The sequence below is a fragment of the Artibeus jamaicensis genome, unplaced genomic scaffold, assembly GCF_021234435.1.
Source record: "Artibeus jamaicensis isolate MK-2021 breed Jamaican fruit bat unplaced genomic scaffold, CSHL_Jam_final contig_432, whole genome shotgun sequence".
Classification (NCBI taxonomy): Eukaryota; Metazoa; Chordata; class Mammalia; order Chiroptera; family Phyllostomidae; genus Artibeus; species Artibeus jamaicensis.
Window position 1 is genome coordinate 15206380 of NW_026521828.1, and position 26049 is coordinate 15232428.

Sequence of the window (26049 nt, forward strand, 5' to 3'; positions counted from 1 at the left end):
CTTTCAGCACATCAGATCTGAAACTCTCAGAGTGAAGGAAGATAAGTATTTTATTTTCCATAACTGTCCCCAGTAAAATATGTGGGTCTAACACAGTTTGGTGATAACTAGAATATGCAAGTTCATATCATACTTTGATGTTTTTTAAAGAAAAGAGTAAGAGGGTTTTTTGTTGTTTTTTTTGTATCTGTACCACTCATGACATAGACTCACTGTTGTGTTTCTATAACTTTTTTTTTCGGTATGCTATATGGTGGCCTATTTAATTCTTAGTTGCCAGCTCCAAAATGAACAACTCTGGTCCTGATACATGTGAAAGGCATTGCAAAGTATACTCAGCAAGACAAAGGAAGTAACAAAAGCCCACCCCCTACCACACCCTCCTCTCCCATGTCTGACCCAGACCACTGCAATAGGCTATTCTTAGCTCCATCCAATACACTCTGCGCACCACAGTTACACATTTAAATGTGAGTCTCATGATATTCAGCTTTGTAAAACACTTCCATCTTCTTCCATGCTCTGCAGGACCCTGTATGGTCTGGCCCTTTTTACTTTTCCAGACTTACTTTTAAGGTATTTTCCTTTCATTTATCAATTACTTGTTCACACCTTCCTCTAGCCTTAGAAGTTTGTAATGTGGTGTGACCCAATGCTGTGTACCACCTAGCTATTTTCTACCAATCTTTCAGTCTCTGCCCAAGGGTCACTTCCCACAGAGACATTTCTCACCATCCACATTAAATCCTGGCTCACGGACGATGCCATAGTCTTGCTCACAGAACTTATTGTAATTTAATTTTTTTTTCTTTTTTTATTGTTCAAATACAGTTGTCTCCATTTCCCACCCCAAACATCCTCAACAAAATATTGGCAAACTGCATCCAGCAATACATGAAAAAGATCATACACTATGACCAAGCAGGATTCATCCCCAGGATGTAAAAGATGGTACAATATTTGCAAAGCAATAAATGCAATAAATACATAACAGAAACAAAAGGAAAGACAAAAATCATATGATCATATCAAATAGGTGCAGGAAAATCATTTGATAAGGTACAGCACACATTTATCATAAAAATGCTTAGCAAAGTGGGAATAGAGGGAGCATACTACATCATAATAAAGGCCATATACAAGAAACCTATGGCCAATATCACACTCAATGGGCAAAAACTAAAAGCTTTCCCACTAAGATCAGGAGCAAGACAATGATGTCCACTTCACCACTTCTATTCAACATAACTTATCTGTTTGCTTTTGAATTAACTGCCTTCCTTCCCACCATGATATGAGAATGCATGCCTGCTTTTACTCATCCTTGAGTCCTCAGTACCTGTACAAGGTCTGAAGTATATACTCTACAAGTAGTAGTAGAAAAAAAATGAACTAAAGGAAATGAGAAAAGCAAGATTAACACACAAGTTTTAAAATGTTTATAAAAATATGTGTACTGATTTTAGAGAGAGCAACATTGATGTGAGATAGAAACATTGTGGGTTGACTCCCATATACACCCCCACCAAGGACTGAACCCACAAATTAGGCAAGTACCCTGACCGGCAATCAAACCCCCAACCTTTTGGTTCATAGGTCAGTGCTCCAGCCAACTGAGCTATAGACACAAGTTTTGGGTGGGTCTGTGATACAAAACATTCCCTAGCTTTTATTTTAAAAATTAGCATGTTTACCCAATTAAGTTCAAAGAAATCACATGCTTGAAGCTGTCTCATGGAAAGCATCTTGAGATTAACCTGAATCTGAATATTGAAAGAGACTGATAGTTTTTTGATAGTTTTTCAAACTGTGAATCATCACCCATTAATGGGTTGTGAAATCAGTTTGGCTGTTCGTTGAAGAAATAAAATAGATTGAATAACATAGAATAAATGTTATTAACATGTAAGGCTAAACATTGTTTATGAAACTTTGCTCTTGTGAATACAATGTGTGTCTCTGTGAGTATATCTACAGGGTTGTGGTGGAAAATATCTTACATCCTATGGGTTGCAGTAAAAAAAATCCTCATGACCCAAGGGAAGCTGCTACCTATTGCAGAACTGTTGTGCCAAATTAAAACTTAGACTCTGCCTAAACAAGGGTTGGTTCTTATATCTCCCTCTAGCAAAGCAAGGAAAACACATGACTGATATTAGTTATTGCTTCTCAAAATTACTGGATATTGGAGAAGAAGTAACTGATTGATTTCAAAGATAGAATCAGTTTAAAAACACACTGAAGGAAAACACAAATGGAAAATGCACATACTTCAGGCAGGCCTGCGATACATATCACATGTGAATTTAGAGCAAGCCCTGCAATCCATGAGAAAATGCCAAACACCTAGAATAGCCAAAATAATTTTAAAGAAGAAAAAATTGGAAGACTTTCACTTCCCAATTTCTAATCTCTTATACTGTTTGATAACTGTCTTGAACAAATAGTGAACATTCTACTGCTCATGGAGCACTGTTCAGCACTAAGAAGGAAGAAACTACTAACACATACCACAACATTGACGAACCCCATTAGCATTAGGCTAAAAGTGAAAGAATCCAGACATAAGTAATCATGTGTCTACAATTCCATTTATATGATATTGCCAGAAAAGGCAGATTTATAGATACAGAACATTAGTTGCCTGGGGCTCAGGGTGGGAATGGGAGTTAACTCCAAAGGGGCATGAAGGATTGTAGTAGAAAAAAGAAAAGGCTCTAAAATTCATCTATAGTGATGGCTGTGCCACTCAGGAAATTACTAAAGATCATTGGGAATGGGTAAACTGTATGATGTGCCAAAATACCTCAACAAAATTGTCATTAAAAAAGAGGATATTGAGTAGAGAAAAAACATTCTAGCATAGAGAGAGGTTAAATATGTATTTCCTCTAGAATCACAAATTAGGACATTGTGGAGGCTAGATTGTGTTTACAAACATACTGTGTATACAAAGCCCAGCCAAGTTTATGAGAGAAAAAACATTCTGGGCCTATAATAAAATCCTGTCAGGATAATTATTTAAACGCTCTTCAAGTCAACTCTCAAAATTCAATTTGTAGGCTTCCTGGATAGTCTCATTCCAATGCTGGAGCATTTCTATCTTCAGCCAGGAACCTTTATGGAAATTTTAAGAACTGATGTTGTCCTGTGTGCTAAAGTGATAAAACAATTATCTGTGATTTTTGGACTCTGCACAGTCGTGCTCATGGCAGGTTTTTCCATTTAGGAAAGACATTAGCCCTTGTGAGAAGAGTCACCTGAGGAATGGATGAAGAGAAGATTAGGGTACAGCATCCTGTTCATTCAGTACAAATTTGGATTTTAAAACCATCCTTTGGCAAAACTGACCATCCTCTGTCTCCTTTTATGGCTCTGGAGTAATTTTCCAAAGCATCCCTGGTGTGAAATTCATAAAGAAGTAAAGCCAAACTAGTATTATTTCCCCCAACTAATTTACCATAACAACATTTAAAAACCGAGGTTTGTCAAAGTTTGACTTCAACAGTTTATCAAACTATACTCAATTGTGTGTGTGTGTGTGTCTGATATGCCCCAGCTTGCATGACGGTGAGGGAAAAGAAAGGTAACTGGCTTGGATGACACTGGAATCGAGCTGAGACTGCAGATCTTTGCTGCTATGAATTTAGATGGAGGGATTTTATTTCTAAATGAGTATGTCATGACTTCTTCTCATTCAAGTACCAGAGTGGAGCATTCCTACAGGAGCTTGTTGAGAGCTACTGTTGACGAGGACATGGAGAAACAGGAGCTCTCCTGTGCTCTGGACAGAGGTTAATTTGGAGAAACCTCTGATGAAGACAAGTTGAAAATCCCTCTTGAAAAAAATGCAGGGTTTCTGAGCCTGTAATTTCACTGAGCCTGAACTTTCACTATGAATACACTTGAAAAATTATACTAAGATGTACTTATAAAGATACTCATTACATTATATAAAATCAAATACAATGTTTATGTCCATCAGTAGGAGGACATGCAAATAATTATGGTAAATTCATGTTACAGATTATACAGCATTTAAAAAATGAGGCAGATCTATAATCTGATATGAAAAGATTTTTAAGATATGAAGAAAAAGTGAGGGAAAACAGTGTTTATGCTATAATATGCATTATAGTATGTAATATACATTATAGTATACACATGCAATTTTTATACTATAACATGCATTACAGTGTATATATAGATGCTTAGAATGTATTTTAAAAGAATATACACACAAACATAAAAGAAAAATAAACATATTACATACATATGCCAATATGTGCATAAAATATTTCTGAAAATAAGATAGCCAGTTATCTAAATGGTAAGATTATAAGTAATTTTTTATTTATATTTTTGTATTTTAAAAGTTTTACAAATATAACAAAAATATTTCTTTTGACTCTGATATATCTATGTTGTCTTTGCCATGAATAGTAAACAGTATAGCGAAGATAGACAATATTAAACTATAATCATCAAACTTTCTAAGAGACTAGAGCTTGAAGATTCTAAGCACTAAAAAGAAAAGACGATTCTGTAACATGGTAGAGGTGTTCATCATTACTACAATGACAACCATCTTACTGTGTGTATGTGTGTGTATATCAAGTTAAAATATTGTACACCTTACATTTGCACAATGTTATGTGTCAAATGTATTTTAATAAAAAATGAATAAGAATATATATGTTGTCTCATCAGGAAAGGAACTAACACAGATCAGTTAGCTTCTAACCTATATAAATTAACTAGTACTTTTCATCAAATACACAATGTTCATATTTCCCTGATTGTTCTTTAAATCTTCCTTTAAAAAGTTTATAGGATATTTGGGTCATCTACATGAATTCAAATAAGATTCATATATTACCTTTGGTTTATATGCCTTAAATATTTTTTCAAAAATTCTATAGCTTACCTGACCAACTCTCCTTTCATTCTTAGTAATTTTTTTGTTAAGGAAACCAAATCATTTTTTTTCTGTAGCATTTCTACAATCTGAATTTCACTGATTGCATTCATGCCATGTCTTTCTGTGGGTTCCATAACTTGAGACTTGTTCAGATTCAGGTTTGATTTTTTGGTGGAAAGACTACTTCATAGATGTATACATAGTGTGTGTTCTTTGATCAGGAGGCATAGAATTAATAAGGGTATCTTTTCATGGTATTATCAGTCATTAACCATTTGAATGCCTAGATGCAAAAATTCCTTAGGAGTTGTGATATTTCAGTTCTGTCATTTTTTCCTTTGTATTTTAGCTAGAGGACTTTTATGAATAAAAATTGGCTTTCATCAATCATTTGGTTACTCTCAGGTACAGTTCCTATTAGGAAAGGTAAAACAATTTTAAGTCTTTATTTGCCACTTTCAAAATGATGTGTTGGTCTCCTAGAGTCCTTCAAAATATCAGCAAGTTTTTTTTAAATAATAAAATCATGGGTTTGATATTACTGCCCTTATTGACATTCAGTTCATGTCTGTTCTTTGACCAAGAGAAACATAGTTAAGTTGGATTACATGTTACTTTGAAATGATGACCATAGAAGGTTTTGATAACTATGACTTTCTGATTTGAAAAGACTACCCTGCCTATCTTGTATATTTCCTCTACTAAACTATCTGGGAGATTGGTGTATTTGCTGCAATCTGGTTCTTATTCTTACTAGGATTTTTTAGTGAACAGATAGAAATAAATAAATATATTTGTCATAGGTAAAGGTAAGCTAAGAGAAGCACATGCTAAATTCATAATGATGCTCAACCTGTTTCCCACTGAATGATGTTCAGGTTATTTCTAGTCTTTTGCTATTACTGATGGTATAACAGTGAAAATCTTGAAGCAAATATCTTTTTGTATTCTGACCAAGATAACTTTAGTGTACATTCCTAGAAGTACATTCACTAGGATAAAGATTTATTAAAAGAAAAGGTAAAGCCACATCCAATTCTTGCTCAGTATTGCCAAATTAATCTCCATAGAAGGTGTGTCATTCTGGATTCTCAACAGCAATATACAAGAGCCCCTATTTCCCCACATCTCTCTCTAGAGTATGTTGCCCAATTTCCAGAAGGTTTTAACATCTGAAAAATCCAGTAGTAGAGCAAGAACATTTGAAACTTACATAGCACTTTGTCTCACAAGTAGCCCTATAAAGTCCTCCAAGGAAAAAGCACACCTTCAATGCCACCATGAACACCCACAGATGACCTCCTTCACTCTTGCACATCATGAGTGTACGTACCAGTTAGATGCTCATATACCTAAAATCCATGAAAATGGATAATTTAAAGTTTATGTAGATCATTTTGACAGTGAGTAGGATGGATGAGGGAACTGCCACATAAGAGCAATGATAAATGTTCATTAAAACTTCCTTTATATGCAGAAGAAAATTCTGCAAGTATTTTAAACAAAAGCAATTTTTTCCACATTGATACCATTGGTCTGAGTTCATCTGTCCTGTATTTTAGTCATTCCTAACCCATTCTTTTAATTTATTAATTTTTTTAAAGAGACATGAAAGGAGAGCAAGTGAGAGAGAAACATCAATTTGTTTTTCCACTTATTTCTGCATTCATGGTTGATTCTTGTATGTGCCCCTACTGGGGATCAAACCCACAACCTTGGTTTATCAAGATGACACTTTAACCAACTGACCTACCAGGCCAGGGCTTTCCTGACCTATTGTTGTCAAAAACAAATTACATGTTACCCCTCTGTTTCTCTCTGTGAACTTCCACAGCACCAGCCATTTCTCTGTTACAGAACACTCCAGAAACCTAGCTATACAGATAGTTACATTATGTTATATTGCATTGTGACCATTAATATTTTTTGCCTGAATTCCTCATTTGATGAACAATGTGAGGAATTTGTGTTTTGCTCATCTCTGTATCCATCAGCAACCCCCACCCTCAAAGGTGGTCCACAATGAGCACTTGTTTATTCAATGGCCATTTGACAAATATTTATCATAGATTTGTTTACTTGTACATGGTGCTGGAGTAAAGAAATAAACCAAGGAGTGTGGTTCCCCTCTTCCTGAAACTAATCATCTATAACCGATAAAACACATATTTACATAAGCAAACATGCAGTTGTAACACACGCTAAGGGTTGTAAGAGAGAGGTGCAAGAAGCCATGATAAAGATTCACAGAAGAACCTATTTTTTTTATTTTTGCTCATTAAATTTTTTTTTTTACTTTCAGAAAGACCTAATTTTGATTGTAGGGGGTCATGAAAGCTCAGAGAAAGTATTACACATACTACCTGATTCAGATCATAAACTATAGCCTCAAATAAAATGAATAAAAATCCATGATTTACACAATGAAAAAAATTTGTGGGTAATTAAAAAAACACATTATTTTGACATTATTATTTTGACATTCTGATAGAGTCATTGGTTTTCCTTCACTCTGACCTTCTTCTGGCCAGAGCGCTGAAGGATATTTTGCGACTTGTCAGCTCATCTATACTGGCTCTGGACATGTTAGCACATGCCTGTATTGCAGGCCAGGTCCCCAGTGGGTGGCATGTTGAGAGGAAACCTATCCATGTATCTCTCACTCATCAATTTTTCTCTACCTCTCTTTCTCCCTCCTTTTCCCTCTCTCATTTATGAAGCCTCTCAGGGGAAAATTTGGCTGTGCTTATTTTTTGCAGAATCTCTCGAGACCATTACCTCAGAGAATAGAAAAGCCAGTTAACAGGCCAAGGGGAATAAGAGATATCAATACCCATATGAAAGGAAAAGCCAAGACTCAAGCTCAGGTGATAATGAGGAACAATGACTCGTTCCTCAAGTCATGTTCCTGAGTCAGTTCCTGACTCATGTATGTGCTGAGTCACACATTTTGACTGGCCACATCTCAAGCCAAAATGTTCATCTGGCCCCAGTTGTGGTCTACCTTCTGCCTCTGCAGCCAGAGAGGCAGTTTACTCACTGACCAAGTTGCCACCCAGTCTCAGAATTTCAGGGTAGGGGGGGATTTCCCAGCACTGTTACCAATTACAGAAATTCTTATTTTGTCCTTCATGCCCTCCTTCTTGCTTCTTCATTTTTAATGAACCCCACTTCCCTTCACCTGATTAGTGTTTATAGCCAAACTAGACCAATTGCATCTTCAGAAAGGTTTTAATCATTCCTGCCTCTGCTCTCATCTCATGTGGTTCTTCCATCCATCTCTGTTCCTGATATCCAGTGAATAGAATGCTACCAGTGCAGCAGGAATAGGTGGGATGATTTTTCTCAAACTGGATTATTTTAAGTCATAAGTGGTGATTTTGTTTCATTAAAGCATTATCATGTGTTTGTCAGCCATTTGTTTTTAAATAGATCTTAAATTTTTTTATTGATTTTGCACTTGAATTTAATTTTTAAAAGTTTGGTTTTAAAGATTTGGAAGTAAGGATTCCTATGTAAGTTAATAAAATATCAGTTAACACCAAGGATCTTAAAGAATTTGAAGGGTGGGATTTGGAATCACTTTGTATTATTTATTAATACATAAGACTTGCTATCACTTTCTTGTTTTGTGATTCTGGTTAAGGAATAAAACATCTTATCTTTAGCTATTCATCCTTGTAAGGGGATATATGATATCTATAAGTACATGACATAAATTTAATATATGGAGATATGTGAGGCAAGTATATGAAGATATATAAGATAATACAGGTAATACTTTAGCATAGTACCTCAAAAACATAAGCTGTCTTAAAGAATGACTTTACATATGTGTGATTTCCTTAAGTTTCCCCCAACTTCTTTAGCCTGTTTCCTAAAAATGTACTTTTCAACTCATTAAACTTTGTCATGTCACTTTATTCCTTTCCCAATTAATCCCCAATTGTGATCAAACTCACATATATTCTTTAAAGTGCAATAAAAAATAGCATATTAAGTGCACTTAAAGGAGAAAAACATGAAACGGTGCTTGCTGAATTCATTTGAAATTCATAACCACAAGTTTCAAGTAGATACTTAGATAATCCCATTCTAATTCTCTATTAACATCACACTTTCAATCACTTAGCACTTCTCTCCTTAAAATTTCACATACTGTGTATACTCTTCATTCTTAGCTGATGAACTGATATGTCCTAGAGGCAATGACATGAAAACTACTTCACTTGCCCACCAACAAATCTTCCAACTCACAAATACATGCCTTATCTGTCTTCCTTCCTAGTACAGTGAAAGAAGCACCCCCACATCCACCAGAGGCAGTTTGATTACCTGTGCTCTGAGTCACATCCTTCTCATCAGCTTCAGGACCTCACTCCAGCCATCTCCTTTCTGCCCTACATTCCCAATTCCATTCTCTCAACTGGACTCATACCCTCTGCACTCAACCTAGTGTATGCATCTCTTAAATGATATAATAAAATAAATACTTATAAATAAAATAACTTAACACATAAGTAAAAAGATAAATGTATATTATAGTATTCAATGATATATATACAAAAGGGTAATAGAATATAACCAACTAGAATTTATTTTAATAGATCATGACCAGCTAGAGTTTAAGAAATCAAAGTTGTTTTAAGACTTGCAAATCGATTAATCTACCATTTCTATTTCACACAATAGAAAGGATATCAATATAAAAGAAAATGCATTTGATAAAATTTAATACCCCTTCCAAATTTTTAAAAAGAAAGTCTAGCAAACTAGGACTAAAAGGGAACTTCCTTATTATGATAAAGGATGTCTACAAAGAGCCTACAGCAGGCCTGCCTGGTGTGGCTCTGTGGAATGAGTGCCAGCCTGTGAACCAAAAGGTTGCTTGTTTGATTCCTAGTCAGGGCACTTGCTTGGGTTGCAGGCTAGGTCCCTAGTGGGGTTTGCATGAGAGGCAACCACACATTGATGTTTTTCTCCCTCCTTTCCCCTTTCTTTAAAAATAAATAAAATCTTTAATAAATAAACTTTTCTTAAAAAGAGCCTACAGCAAATATCAGATGAAATCTTGAAATTCTGGAAATCTCCCCTGTAAAATACAGGCAGACAGACAAGGATATCCAGTATACATTTATTCAACATTGCTCTCAATGCAAGTGCACTAGACGTGAAAACAAAAAATAAGGCGATTAGAAAGGAAGAACTAAAACTGGCATAAATAGTTGACGACATAACTGTAAATATTGAAAATCCAAAAAATCTACAGGCCAACTAGTAGAATTAAGAAGAGAATTTGAGCAAGGTCGCTGGACACAAAGGCAATGCAGGGTGGGGTAAAAGCAGGTTCACAATTGTTCATGTGGCAAATCATACAACAATTAATAAATAATACAAGAATAAACTGTTTTACATACAACTGTGAATTTACTTTTGCCCCACCATGTATTAAAAATCAATTGTATTTTGGTATATAAGCAACACACTACTAGAGATAAAATTTTGATAAATAATTACTATTTGTAATCATTATCAAAACATTTAATACAACGAATAAATGTAAGGAAAGATACGTTACATTTCCACACTAAAGACTGAAACCAAAGAAACTAAAAAAGTGTCTAAATATACAAGGAGATAGATATCTATATATAATTTATTAACTGGAAGAAATAATTTTTTAAATAAAATAATTATCCTTGAATTAATGTATCTTTTCAATATAACCCAGTATAAATACCAGCAGCTTTAAAATATATATTAACAAGTTGACTGTGAAATCTACATGGAATTACAAAGGGCCAATTACAATTAACTCAGAAGGAAGATAAGTATGTGACTGAATTCTTTACCAGGATAAAGTGATAGTTTAACATGGGTGATAAACATAAAGTAGATTCAGAGAACAAAATCTAGAAACCCACACATTTATCATGATTTGACTAATAACAAATGTGATACTGTGTGCAGTAAGAACAGGACAAACTCTTCAATGAATTTTTTGGGTTAGTTAGATAAATGGGGAAAAATTAATCTTAACCCTGAATTATAGGTCTAAGTGTGTAAGTTAAAACAGCAGACAGAATAGAATAATTTCACATTGGTATATGCAAAAATTTCCTAAATAGGAACACAGAAAGCACTATCTATCCATAAAGGAAAAGACTGATAAATTATACCACACTTGAATACAAGCTATTTGATTGTTTTTTAAAGTACTGTTATGGATTAAAAAAGGAAAGTCACAGATGTAACAAATAATTTATATCCAAAAAGGGCTGTATGCAGAATATAGTGTAAAGAACTCTTACATGTCAATGAGAATAAAAGGCAACTAATAGGAAGATGGACAAAAGACTCAGGCACTTCTCAAAGGATGATTCTAAATGGCCAATAAACATATAAAATGTGCCCAAACTCATAAGTCACTAAAAATACAAACTAAAGCCACAATGAGAAACTATTACATATTTGTAGGAATGCCTATCTGTGAAGAAACTGACAGTACCAAATGTTGGTGAGATTTTAGAGCGATTTGAATTCTCATACATTGTTGATGTATGTGTAAAATAGTACAGTTTGTTTGGAAACTAATTTTCCCTCTAACCCTAGGATCCAGTGATTTATTCCTAGGTTTACCCCCCAAAATATGTGGACACCAAAAGACACAAACAAGAATGCCAATAGCAAAACTATTTGCAAAGGTATCACAATAGAAACACCCTAATTACAAAGAGTGACGTGTGTCGACAAAAGAACATCCAGTCTAAGAAATAAAGCCTTGTAAGAGTTTATTTGAGCCAAACTGAAGAAAATCGCTGAGAAGCAAAAATCTCAATGGATTAAGAAAATGCTCTGGAGAATGGCAGTTTTACAGATTATTTTACACATTAGGATCAAAGGAGGAGATGTGAGGAGGGTCACATGGAATCCATGGCTGGTGGATTAGAGAGGCAGGAAAAAGCAAAGCAGGACATCTCTGGGACTGGAAACCAAGCAGAAGACGTATGGTTTCTTGCTCAATGTATAGTTACTAAGTGGTGAAGCAGGAACTCAAACTCAGGTCTCTCTGACCTCAGGGCCTGCAAAGATCTTGGAGTGGGAGTGACACTCTATCCTAAATGAAGGGATATTTATGAGTGTGCACCAGGTGACAGTGGTATGCTGGGAAAAGAGCAAAAAACCAGGAGCCAGAAGCCTGGTCCCACCACTAACTCACTTCATTCATTCATTCATTCATTCAATCAATCAATCAGTCACTCATTCAACAGATATGCAGTGAGCACTTATTCACTATTATAGGAGCTAGAAAATGAGGCAGTGGACAAAGCACAACCACACCTGACTCATGGATTTTGTATTCTTGTGGTGTGAATGACAATAAAATAAATTTGCTTTCCTTCCACAAGATTTTGTAAGGGAGTCTCACAAGATGTCTATAGAGGATGGTATAGTATAGTCAGAAGAGCAGAGGCTTTGATGTTAGAATTCCCGGGTCTAAGTCCTGGCTCTTCCTAGCCAATTCCTAGCTGTGTGACTCTGGAAAAAAATAATGAACCCCTCTGAGCTTCTGTTTCTTCAATATAAAGTAGGAATAATAATCCCTATCAACCAAGACTGTTAGGATGAATACACTATCGTTATCACTGATGCTTGCGCCTCTGAACCCACCCTGAGTTCTCCTAGCCTGTGATTCCCCGCAGAAAACCTGGTTTCTGAGTCATAGCTGATGGAAGCGTCTGCCAGGGAGCCTACTTAGTCAGCTCTGTTCAGCCATCAGGCAGGGACCCTTTGTCATACTCCCGATGGAAGTGGTCCTTTCCTCTGAAAACTGGACACCTCCTCTCCTAATTCCCTGAAATGACACGTGGACCCTTTCTGTTCACAGGAACAAGAGAAGAAGGTAAGGAGAGAGCTGGGCTCAGAAGAAAGTGAAGCCCCAAGAAACTGTGTGCAGCTGCAGGCTTGATTTCAATTGACAAAAGCCACCTGGGGAACCTGCTGTGCTGGGCATAGCTGGGGACCATTTGTTTGCAGGTTGTGGGTTGCCAGTGCTTTGTTAGCAGCTCCCAGTGAGGCACCCGCAGGAAGATTTTTTTGCTTTTCCTGGATGCCATCCCTGATAGGCAGCCTTCACTTTATAATCTGGCCTACATCTAAGGACTGTATTCTCAGAGGGTCAGGTACAGAGAGGCTGGGAGGTTGAGTTTTAATCAGAATGTTTTTTTACCCTGAACACCGCAGCTCCCAGACTAATGGTTTCAGGTTCCTTCCCTGAAACCCCTTAAAACACACACACTCCTCTGGATGCTTAGTCCCTTCATGCACTTCTCACAGCTAATATATTCATGCGCCATTTGACTAAGTCAACCTCTCATGGGTAATGGAAATGTCAGGCAGATTAGGAGCTCCGTTCGACCTTGCTGACTGACCACTGCCTCCCCACCATGTGGACCCCTGTGACAATTCCATTGCCAGATGGAGCAAATAAAAATGCGAGATGCCCACTTAAATTAGAAATTCAGGTAACGAGTGATTTTTCAGTTAAAATATGTCCCGTGCGATGCTTGGGACATATACTAAAAATTATTGCTTATTTATCTGAAGTTCAAATGGAATTGTGCATCCTGTATTTTACCTGACAACCCTAATTACAACTTGTCTGTGATGCTCAGTAAATATATACATGAATGAAGAAATGACTGAGGCTAATATATGATGAAAAAACAGAAAACCAAATACAGATATTTTACTGGAAAGTACACACCAACATCTTAAGGGTGATAATTTCATTTTTCTATGCAGTTTTCTATGTTTTTTGGTTTGCTGTAATAACCAGAAAATTTCTCAAACATCATACAGGCATGTATTTATACCTATGTATATATACACATTAACTTAAAAAAATAAACCTGCTTCAAAGAGAAACAATTTGTGTTTTCCCTCAACCTGAAACCCAGAGTTTTCTGAACACAGCCCCCATGGTAAGGGACACTTTGAGTATTCATGGGAAGATTATTAAAAGCAATATAATATAAGATTATATAAAAACCTACATGGAATATAAGTAAACTATAAAGTACACAAGAAGGTACAAAAGAATTTAAAAAATATTGCTGCTATTTTATTTATAACTTAAGAAAATTGGCTCCTGAAGCTTTGGGGTTGAAAGATAAATCTGTTAAACCCAAGACACAAATACTGATTAAGTCACACGTAATATACTAGGGACAATCTGGTCTTTTTTCTTTGGTTTGAAGAATGAGGGTGGAAAACAGAACAAGGCAAAACATAAGAATGAGGGTGGAAAATGGGTTGAAGACCTCCCCCTGCCCGACCACACAACTTCCCATTATGCCATGGGGCCAAGCACCATTCAAATCTGTCTTTTGGGTGTTCAGTGATGGGCACACACATTAACCCTATCTTAGAACAATATGACTTAACAATGATAAAGATGGCTTATAAACACACCTCCATAAGTACTGCAAGATGCTTAATAGTTGTGGGAAGAGTCACTTACATTTACTATGCTGTACTTACTAATGCAGAAAGCATTTATAATAAGGAATTAATGTGCAATCTGAAGATCTTTAGCTCAGGGTTTGAAAGACAGAAGGGTTTTGTCCTGCACTTTTAGGAACTGTACCTCTCCCAGTGTTCAGTTCTGAATGTTGCACTGGAATCATGGGGTGAGAGGTGGAGTGTCTCTTCTCTCTTCTCTGTCAATATTAATGGTCCCCAATGTTCCACTGTGAAATGCAGTTTAAGAAGATGGGAAGGACAGGACAAATGTTGTATGGTCACCAAGTTGGCATACACAGAGGACAAAATGTCTGGAATGACATCGTGTAGCAAACGGCAGAGTCTGTAAACTTGGGTCAGCTTAAAGTCTCATAAGACCCATATTGTAGGGGGGAAATGAGACTAGAATGAAGTCACTCTTGCCTGCTCAGTGATGAGGGACAGGCAGAAAGGGTAAAATACTAAATCTGTCTTTATGAATGGTTCCTGATCTTAAAAAAAGAAAATGAGCTGGTTGAACTTTTGAAGAAAAAAAATGTGACTTTGAACAAAAAGCCTGGACACTGAGAGCACTTCATTTGCAGGGTGGAGAGAGAGGGTAGAAAAGGCAATCTGATGATTGCTAGGGATGGGGAAGAAAAAGCTGCCTCTGTTTCGTTCTTTACATGGCCACATTTTGAATAGGCCACTCTAAAATACTAATTAAATTCACTGAGCCTGAGCCAAAATTAGACTCTACCATGTCTCAGTAGTACATAAATGTAACAAACCAATTTCCAAGTCACACAGAGCCAACTTCTTTTCAACAGTGGCATAGCATTTGAGCAAATTATCTATTAAGTGAAGTGTGTTAATTAAAGATGGAGGGAGACAGGTTTAATGCACTGATTCCTCCAGAGAAATGTCCCTAAACACACAGTGACATTTCAATTATTCTTCCATTAGTATTCTCTGAATAAAGACCTTTTTTCTTGCCTTGGCTAGTAAGCATTACTTGGTATGCATATTTAAATAACAGTCATACTGAATTAGCTTTAAGAATCGGCTCTTAACATAATGGCTACATTACAATGGAGAGCAAAATGAGACAGAAAGACCTCCAAACAGAACAAAAGAACAGGAAGTAATAGACAATGCAAACTTTGTCTTCTAAGCCTTGAATTATGATCATGGCCTTGAGAGCAGATCACATAGTAAGCTCCAGCTCTGTTAAAACCTGTTTGGTGCTCTGGCTAGTGTTGGCTCAGTGGATTGAGTGCTAGCCTGTTGATTGAACCAAGAAGTCGCCAGTTCCATTCCCACCTGGGTCATGTGTCTGGGTTGCAGGTTGGGTTCCCAGTTGGGGGCCATCCAAGAGACAACTGATTCATGTGTCTCTTGCACATTGATGTTTCTCTCCCTCCCTTTCCCTCTCTCTAAAAGCAAATAAATAAAATCTTTAAAAAGCTATTTTGTGAGAAAAACATCACTTGTCTTATTCCAACCCTCAGGAAAATCACTGGCTGCTTAAGCTTGTTACAGGGAAATGCATTTTGGTGCCAATCATTTAAAGAAGACAGAGCTTTGTGCAAATTCTGATAATCAACATCATGTTAGCCAGTGACACCATTTTCCCCCCAAAGTCTCTGCCCTACAGTTAATGGGGAAAAGGTATCTAACGAGTAAGAAGACATCTGAACTCATTCCTTCAACCTATTTAATTACAATGCTTTAAAAATAAAAATTGGTTCTGACCAGGGTGGCTCAATTGGTTGGGCATCATCTCACAAAGCAGAAAGTCACCAGTTGGATTCCCAGCCAGAGCACATGCCTAGGTTGTGTGTTCAATCCTTGATTGGGGTGCACACAAGAGGCAACTGATCAGTTTCTCACATTGATGTCTCTCTCCCTCCCGTCCTCTCTCTCTAAAAAATAAATAAATATATTTTTAAAATGAAATAAAGTAAAATTTGACCTCAAGGGCAAGAGAAACTGTGACAACCAGACCAAGCAGTGGTTATTGGTGACAATAGAACAACTATAAAGACACTAAGGAGAACAAAAGTCCTTGTGGAAGATCCTAATAAGGACTTCGCAAATGTACACCTAGAACACAAAACAGGTTGTTTATGTCACAGTACTGGGGGTGGAGGGGGCAGTGTCTCCATTCAGAGAAGCAATAAATCTACCTACCACAAATTAACCAGGAAAGGATGCTCCAGACCCTGCATGATCTGGAGTTCCTTGAAGACATTTCTCACTTCATTACGCTCAACACATTTCTGTTTGTTCATGTATTTCATAGCATACATCTTCTTGGTATCATTCTTCTGAACAATGCAGACCTAACGGAGCAAATTAGAGTGAGAGACTGGTTGGGAGAGGACAGATCACAGCAATGAGGGACAGTACAAGAATTGTTCTTCAGTGGGGCTTAGAGGCCTTATCTCTTGCAAATTCTCTGATGCTAAAGTGGCTACTTAGTTCTAATTTCAGACTGAAAAACTTCATTTCCTTCTGCTGCACCAGGTCATTTCCTAAATCTCTGCTTTCTCAAACAAGTTTGCCTGGTTTTGCTTTGGGGATTTTATTTTTTTAAACAGCATTTTAGCAAAAATAGCTGTCCCTTTGTCAGGAATCTTCCCCTAGCAAATGACATCTTTATTCTGCTTTGAGTGACTGAAATGAATGGACTAAACTATCAAGCTGAATGACATTGTGCAAAGAATTCTTGTTTACAACCATAAGTGATGTTACTAACTAGCACTTGGAGAACATGAAACACAATGTCCATATTTTTAAAAATTATTTAGAGGTTTATATAATGTCTGATTATGTAAACAGAAAATAATTTTAAAATAAAAACTCATTCTTCTCACAAAATATGAAATACTAAATATTCTCAAAATACCTCTCCACTAAGAAACTAATTATCAGGATTTGAATCTAGAATTTTCTTACGAAAAGTTAAAGTGGATATATATCTTTTTCACCGTAAATTTTTTTTTTAAATAAAAACATGATCCAACTTGGGAAAAACAGAAATCAGGTGCCATCTTTCCCACATGAAAAGATTTAATGCTTACATTGACCAGATACCTGTTACCGAGTGTACTGGTATCAATTTGAACATGATTCTGAAATCTTACTCTCTCCATGAGAGTAGAGAAGAAGTCTTAAATTCCAGTGAGAGAGAACAGACTTGACTTTGAGATAGTTTTGAGATGTTTATTATGTACCATATTTTTTTGCGTATAATGTGCACCCATATGCTTTTGGCCCAAACTTTGAGGAAAAAAGCTTTTGTTTTAATTTTTTAATTCAATTATTCATTTTATTTATTTATCTATTTATATTTAAATACTTGTTTCTGTGTTGTAAAGAAATTTTAGCATTTTCAACATATTATGGTACAAGAAACTTTATGTAACAAATAATTACAAAACACAAGAACAGATATAAGGTATTTCAGGTATTACCCATGTATAATGCTCATCCTTACTTTTCCCTCAAATATTTGGGCAAAAATAGTGTGTATTGTACATGGCAAAATATGATAGATGTCTGTCTCTTGTCTACCTCAAATTGTGGTGATGATTTTATAAAAGTTCATAATAAAAACATCCCTGAATTATCAATCCTTGTGTGCCAGGTAACTCAGTAACCTAAACATTGGAGTTTCTGTTCCCTAAGCTACCTAACCGTGCTGGTGGTTAATCATTTGGATTCTCACCTTTCCAAAACTGCCTTTCCCAATGGCTCGCAGAATTTCAAAGTGGTCAAAGTTGACTGTAAGACAAACAAAAGAACATTGTGAGTGATTGATTATCAGTTGTCCTTTAGCAGCTAACAAATAATAAGTAAAGATTGGACTAAACCGAACGACCTGGTCTAAAACAATATTCCAGATTACTGTAAAATGCCCATTCATTCATCCAATAAATGCTTCTTAAACCTGATATCATATTATGGCTTAATCACAGGGCTTAGCACTGGAGGGTGCAGTAATAATAGGATAGGGATCTCATCTCTGCCTGTATGGAGACTGTAGTCTAGGGAGTACTCCATCTAGAAAGAAACCCGTAAGAATTAAACAGTCACAAAAGTAGTGAACAATTAAAACTCCCGATGAATGTTAAGGATAAAGTTATGAGGCTCTAAGAAGAGCATGTAAGGGGATTTCACATAGGTGGCAAGGTCAGGGGCAGCGTCTCTGAACACAGACAATTATGGGGAGTTCTGGTCCTCTGTGGATTTGGCTGTACTATGGATCAGCATTTTAAATGTCTTCTCCCTACACCCACTCTTTTGTATATTAATAATTCAATTTTCCCAAGCGAGACACTAGGACACTTGTAAGTTGATAGAATGAGCTGATCCCCAAGGTTCTATCTAAGAGATTAGCATGAACATGTGGGCAGAGGTCTTCTGAAGGATGTATGAAGTTGAGATGGTCTTTCCCATCTGCCATTGAAACACTTCAGCTGTGAGGAGGCAGAAGAAGTAGGTATTACCCATGTATAATGCTCATCCTTACTTTTGTAGGTGGCCTGGGTTTGTGATCATGAAGTGCTTGGTTAAGAGGTGCAAAATATAGATTCTCTTAGGTGACAGTCTTCAGTTTTTGGCCTCAATGATTTTGAGAAAATGTTCCATTTCTTTCCTGGTTTTCAAAATAAGGATTTAGACAAGTAAAACTCCAAATGAGTGCTTATAAGAGCTTATTCAGAAAAGGTCGAGAAACACTGAAAGATACAACTCTTCTCTTTAAAAAATACATTTTGTGTCTCTCTTTTTAAAAAAGAATAATTAGATTAGCACTTCCTGAAGAAAAGAGAAATTAGTAAAGCAACCTCTAAGGTTTTTCCAAGCTTTCTGAGAGTCAAAGTATTTTTGTAACATGACTTGTGAATGAAAAGAGAGCCACATCCTAAACCCGACAAGCTCAGGGAAGGCCTGTGTGGTGGCCGTACAGACTCAGAGACCTAACATAACCACATAGGCTGGTCTGAAATCAAATCCATGTAGCTAATGGTGAGTCACATCCTCAGCTAGAATGGCTAGAATCTTCTCCAGCAAAGGTCAGTCTTTACATTAACTGAGCCTGTCCATGGTGTTTTGCGTCTATGACAACATTGCTTTGGGATGTCAGTCATCCCCTTTTCCAGACCCCTCAGGCACAGTCACTGCACCAGCCCACAGAACTCCTCATTGTCATCTTCTTCCCCAACATGCCATCTCTGTGAGCTGTACATATTAATTGTTAACGATCCTCTACCCACTTCATAAAAGTAGTTTTTGTCTCTCCATTTCAATCTCACGAATTTCCCCACTTTGCTTTCTCCTGCCCAGTGGATTTCATATAACCCCCTTATGTCTTCTCCTTTGATTGTTATGTATAAAATGTGCAGTAAAACTGCCATTTTCTGGAGCATTCTCTCAATCCATTGAGATTTTGCTTCCCAGCAACTGTCGTCAGTTTGGCTCAAATAAACTCATAAAAATTCTCTATAGGTTTGGACGTTTCTTACGTTGACAGACTTAATCACCACTTCCTTCTCTGAACTCCCAAATCACTGTAAGTCTAGCACAAATGCTATTTAATCATGTGAGGCAGTATGTATATTACAAATAATCCTGGATTTAGACAAAATAATGCTGTGACTTCTGGTAATGACAGACTCTCTCAGTCTCCATTTTCTCATCAGTAAAAATCAGAATGATCCTCCTAGATAAAACACTTTTACTCAGAAAGTGTTCATAAAGTTGTTTTTTTTAATTCATTTATCTTTATAGGGGAAGGAAGGGAGAGAGGGAGAGAAATATCAATGTATGGTTGCCAATCGTGTGTCCCCTGCTAAGAACTGGCCTACAACCCAGGCATGTGCCCCAACTGGGAATTGAACAGTGATCCCCTTAGTTCACAGGCTTCTGCTCAATCCACTGAGCTACACCAGCCAGGGCTAAAGTTGTTTTCTTATTTAACATAGTCAAGTGAATGACTTATCTTCCAAACTCCTTGTGTTATGAGTTTCTTTCATAAACTAAAGCCTAAGTTCTATGAGTGCAGAAATAACATGTCATTTGCTCATCGTGCTTTCCCCAGCAACTCAGACAATTCCTCTTTGTAGTTATTTTCCATAGAGCCTACCTCAGGATTTACATGTGGTTGGTTCTCAGTGAATAAATCAGACTAAGGTGTCTGATGCACAAGAACCCCCAGACAATTGCATCTTATACATATAAGCAGTGTGAGCATTTGAGTTTTCTAAGGAATTGAGTTTTCTAATTGTTTTCTAAGGAGTTTTCTAAGGAATTTCAAACTGAGTCGAGAACCACTAATGAGTTAGAAAATAAATTAGCAGTAATGAAAAGCATTACAAATTTAAATACAATAGAATACATTGAAGATATCAGAATGCCTCAAATGTACATAGTATATATGTATGTAGATAGGTATGGACTGGATCATAATATAATTTGGGGGGTATATTTCTTATTGTGGGTTATGGTCAAAATAATTTAAAAACACCTTTGTAAGTTTTCTCTTGAATAAACTGGCATACCTAAATAATTATTTTCTCATACTCATTCCATGAGCCTGAGTTACAATATCATATATCATGCAAGTGTTGAAAAAAACTCACCAGGATTTATTTGCAAGTCCAAGATTTTATCTTGATTAAATCCAATAACTCACTGTGATTCTTCCACTAGAGCCCTAGAATCTTTATGCCTACATACATCAGATACCTAGAAAGCATGGAGTTCCAGTGTGATATTACCATATTTTGCTGCCTATAATGCACACTTTTTGCCCAAATTTTTGAGGGAAAAATAAGGACGTGCATTATACATGAGTAGTACTAATTCTGTATCTATATAAATGTTTTTAATTTTTTAATTGATGCATATGCATGAAAAGTGTAACTCTAGAAAGCAATAATGATATCCAGATGCAAAATAATACCAAGGTATACAATAATCAGTTTTATTTCTAAATATAAATAAATTAAAAATTGAATTAAAATTAAAATGGAAGATTTTTAAAATATTTTATTTATCTTTAGAGGGGAAGGGAAGGAGAGAGGGAGAGAAATATCAATGTATGGTTGCCTCCCCTGTGTCCCCTGCTGGGAACTAGCCTGCAACCCAGACATGTGCCCTGACTGGGAATCGAACCGTGGTTGCTTGGTTCCCAGGCCTGAGCTCAATCCACTGAGCTATACCAGCCAGGGCTAAAATGGAAGATTTTTTTTCCTGAAAGTTTGGGCCGAAAATGTGGGCGCACATTATATATGGGAGCATTTTATACATGGCAAAATATGGTAATCCATTTCATAAACCACATCTCTTTTGAAGCCTTCTTATGCTTGGGTGAAAAGGATAAAGGTTAGGTGCCATGTTACTGATACATTTCTACCAACAGAACTGCCTTACTTAGCTGCCCTTTTCTGAGCTCAGAAGCATTGAGAACTGCCATTTTCCACCCCATCAGCTTCACAACGACCAACTGTCCTAAGTGAGGACATGGATGAAAACTCCCAGGAACTGCAGGATGATTAACAACAGGAGTCAGAGGGCATTTGCTCTGTCAGCACTGCATCACCACACTGATACAGAAATCAGTATATCACACTATGCAACAAAAAGAAACCAACATTAAAGGACGATCTTCCATATGCCTCATTGGAATGAAGACAGAATCGTGCCTCTTCTACCATGTCACTTTGCCCTCTTGTAAGAATAAACATTGCATGATTTGCCAAGTGTCTGCCTTTGGTTGGGGGTGATAATCTTGGCAATGTGTCCTGTTTAAAGTCCCAACATCATTGTGCCAAATGTTTAGCCAAATGATATTCTGGGCTGATGACCCACATAGTAACAAAACCAAAAAAAATAGCATTTTAAGGGAGTGTAAAAAATTAATAATAAAGAATACTCAACAAAGACCAAAATATTTACTAGCTGGACCCTTATAGAAAAGTTTGCTAAAAAAGGGAGGAAAAGAACAGAAAAAATGAACTTTAATTAAAAATACAGTTCTTCTGGTGAATTTTACAGTTTTCCACTAATGAGATGAATGTTTGTTCATCATACTGCATTCTCAAATGGAGGCCATTACAAAGAAACGCTTGCTTATACCGTTTTAAGACAGTCACAATAAGAGAGGAAAGAAGCTAAACCACTTCTGCAGAAGCCATATCTTTGCTAGCAAGTTAAGCCAACAAATATTAATTGAGCATCTGTGTGCCTAGAACTGTCCCAGGTACTGATGACAAAACAAAGGAGCTTGGGACTAAGTCACATCCTCAGAAAACTGAGTGTGACTCATTCAGTAGTGTTTGTGAGAACATGAAACCTGGGTAATCAAATATGCCATACCTCATTTTTATTTGTTCTATTTTTCCATAGTGTATATCTTTGGAATCCAGTCTTTGCATTTTTCTGGAATTATATGAGTATAAATAAATAGGTATATAACAAAGAAGTAGACAAATAAAAGCAATAGAGTGTTAATATTTGGTGTAGAAAGGTTCTCTGGACCTTCAGAGAAGGGAAAGAATATTGTGGCATGAGAATTTTGCATCTTGGTTTTTAAGATAGAATGCTTTGATGAAAGATAAAAATTACTTGGGTCAGGCAGAATTGCATTAGAATCCTAACTCTACCATTTACAAAATAAATAAAATTAGGAAATTTCTCTGACCTTCCAGAGTTTCAATTTCTTGTTCAAATTAAGATTATTTTTATATAAAACTAATATACTTTTGGTATACAAAAAAAGTAAAAAACAGTCATTAAAAGATAGTCATAATTAATATTTTGCTTAATTTTATGTTATTTTAATAAAGTTATATATCTATATCGACACATATATACAGTTTAAAGAGTTCTAATAATTCTATATACAGTTTAAAGAGTTCAAATAATTCTAAAAGGTTTATTATAAAGCACCGATATTAGTTCTGTGATCCATCTGTCTCACTTTACAATCTCTCTAAGTAAACAAACTAACACTTTTACCTCTTTTAGCTAATAAATTTGGTAGTTTCCACCATATCTTCTAAATAATATAATTGTGTTGTTGTTTCTTTTCAGTTTTAGGTATTACTTATTGAATTGCCAAGATGGAAGGAGAGGATTTAGCTTTCCTGGTCATTTGTTCTTAACCCAATATAGCTTATCTGATACACAACTTTCAGTTAGATAAATATTCTCATTAGTATGAGTATGGAAATAGTATGTGTACCTGAGTGGTTCACTGTGATTAGCTTCTTTTTCTTGCACAATATTTTAGTTTTCCTGTTGTTAATAACTGTCTTATTTATACATGAGCTTCTTTTTCTATACCCTTTTTCCTAATTCAATCTCCTATTTTCTCTAGTTGTCTGAATTCCCTTTTAACATGTCCAAACACATCAATCACATTATCATCTTCTTGAATATTTCTGTGCCAGAGTCCTGTGACCTAATCCTATCTGGACCGTTTATCTTTCCTGCTTTATAGCTGTCATCCTGGGGCTCCCTTAACCATCATTCCAGGAATTTCTTTCACTCCTTTTTCATCCTGGATTCCCTGCTTATTGCATGCACTGGCTCCTTCGTTCTTGTTTTCCTCCCTTGTTTTGGTGGTATACATCCTGCAAGAGCTATGTAAGAAAAATTGCCCAGGAGATAAATTTTGGAAGCCTTGCAATTATGAACAATGTTTTTATTTACTCATATTGAATTGAGAGTTTGCCTGACTATTGAATTCCAGGTTGGGAATTATTTTCCTTCAGAATTTTGAGGCACTGGTCTCCTTTCATTTCTAGCTTTTCATGTTGCTGGGAAGAAGTCTAAAGCTACTTGAGTGCTAGACCCTTTGATATAACAGTTTTCTTCTTTGGAACCTTGCAGGATTATATATTTGTGTTGAACATTTTGAAATATCGCAATGATATGGACTTATTTTATTCATTGTACTGGGTCTGAATAGGCTCATTCAGTCTGAAAAGTCATGTCCTTAAATTCTGGGCTTTTCATTTTCCCCTAAACTATGTACTGATGGCTTCCTCCTTTTTATTTTCTCTTACTCTATTTCTGCACCTCCTAGTATTTAGAATTAGATCTCTTAGGCTGGCCCTTAAGTTTTCTTATATTCATCCTCCTATTTTCTACCTATGTCTGTTTACTGATCGTTCTGGGAAACTTCCTTAAATTTATCTTCTACACCTTTGAATTTTTCCATTCATACTACAATTTTTCCCTCATGCTGATTTTTGCTCTTTGTATGTTGCTTTCTTTATTTCCTATATTTTTCTATTTTTTTAAAAAAAGTTTATCTTTTGCTTGTACACCTAAACCCCCAGCTTGAAATTCTGGGCATGTGGATGGATCTTGTCAGCAGTAAGCTTCACTCTAGAGAGCTATAGCTAGGACGCTGGATTAAAAACTCTGATGTTAATAACTTCAGATCCTCCTTATTGGTTTGGTCAAAACTTACAGAAAAAACTCTATCATTATGTCTGGAGGGTGAGGCTCCAGCTGTCAGTGTCAATGGAGTCAAATGAGAAAAGAGGGCCAAGCACCCTGTATGCTTTCATTTACTTGGTTGTCCCCATTTTCTATCAGGCACCTCTGCCCTCAGTGTGTCAGGTCTTCCTGGTTAAGGAACCCTCATTCCAGACTATAAACCACAGCATGGGGTAAAGATAGTTTTTTTTTCTTTTGATAAAGTGGTAGGAGAAGCATGACTAGTTGTACTACTTTTGTAATTAAAAACTTGCTTTTAAATATATATTTAAATACATATTTCTTAAAAACAGCTACAGTAAAGTTCATCTACCTGTATGTGAGATAACCCCCAAAAAGCAAATATTAAGACCATAGTCTTTAGTGGAAACCCACTGAAGTAGGCAAACAAACCAATTCTAGTTACCAATTAGGAACATAAGACTTAAGCAAAAATTCTTTTTAATGCTTCAATGAAATCTTAGTTTAGAACATTTTTCCTGGTATGGTATATCCTGGACAGAAAATGAAGTTATCAAAGTGGAAATAATTACAATATTTTATAAAAGTAAATCAAAATTCCCACATAAGGTATCATACAAATTAGGTTGATCTAAACCTAGTTAAGGAGTGAGTGAGTGAGTGATGATGATGGTAAATGAATTGTGAAAGACATGAATGAAGGTCACTGAAATTGCCCTTAAAATCAAAATGAACAAAGGAAGCCAAGCAAAGCTCAGGAGTAGTGATGAACTGTGTAACTCCAGGAAATAAAAAGGTATTATATAGCAAAACCCTAACACTTCAGTAACATGTGGTCTAAAGGACATGCCTGTGAGTTACATCACAAGTGGAGATGAACATCCCTGTGAAATGAAATGAGTCAGATTTCTGAGAGTGGAATTCAAAGGTAGGCACATAATGAGTGTTTGATGCATTCTTACTGAGAAACAATCTCTTACATGTATTCAATTTTATAAATTCATTCTAGTTGGCCATCCTGGGAGAATATCTGTAACTGGCATAAAGGAGATTCATTTTATATAACAAGATTCAGAATCTACCATGTAGCTATCTGATTTCAGGTCAGTTGGCTTAATTGTCCTAAGCCTCAGCCCTTCCATGTT

General features: G+C 36.1%; 1 protein-coding gene across 3 annotated transcripts in view; it reads right to left on the minus strand.

The window, feature by feature from the left end:
- The window catches only part of STK32A (serine/threonine kinase 32A), a 110021-nt gene that overhangs the window by 68428 nt on the left and 15544 nt on the right, over positions 1–26049 (minus strand). For all 3 annotated transcript variants that reach the window (XM_053665857.1, XM_037161954.2, XM_053665856.1), the window contains exons 3-4: positions 18159–18214; positions 16619–16770 (exon numbers count right to left, since the gene is read on the minus strand). In XM_053665857.1, coding sequence (XP_053521832.1) covers positions 16619–16770; positions 18159–18214 — 208 coding nt within the window. The remainder of the gene's footprint in view (positions 1–16618; positions 16771–18158; positions 18215–26049) is intronic.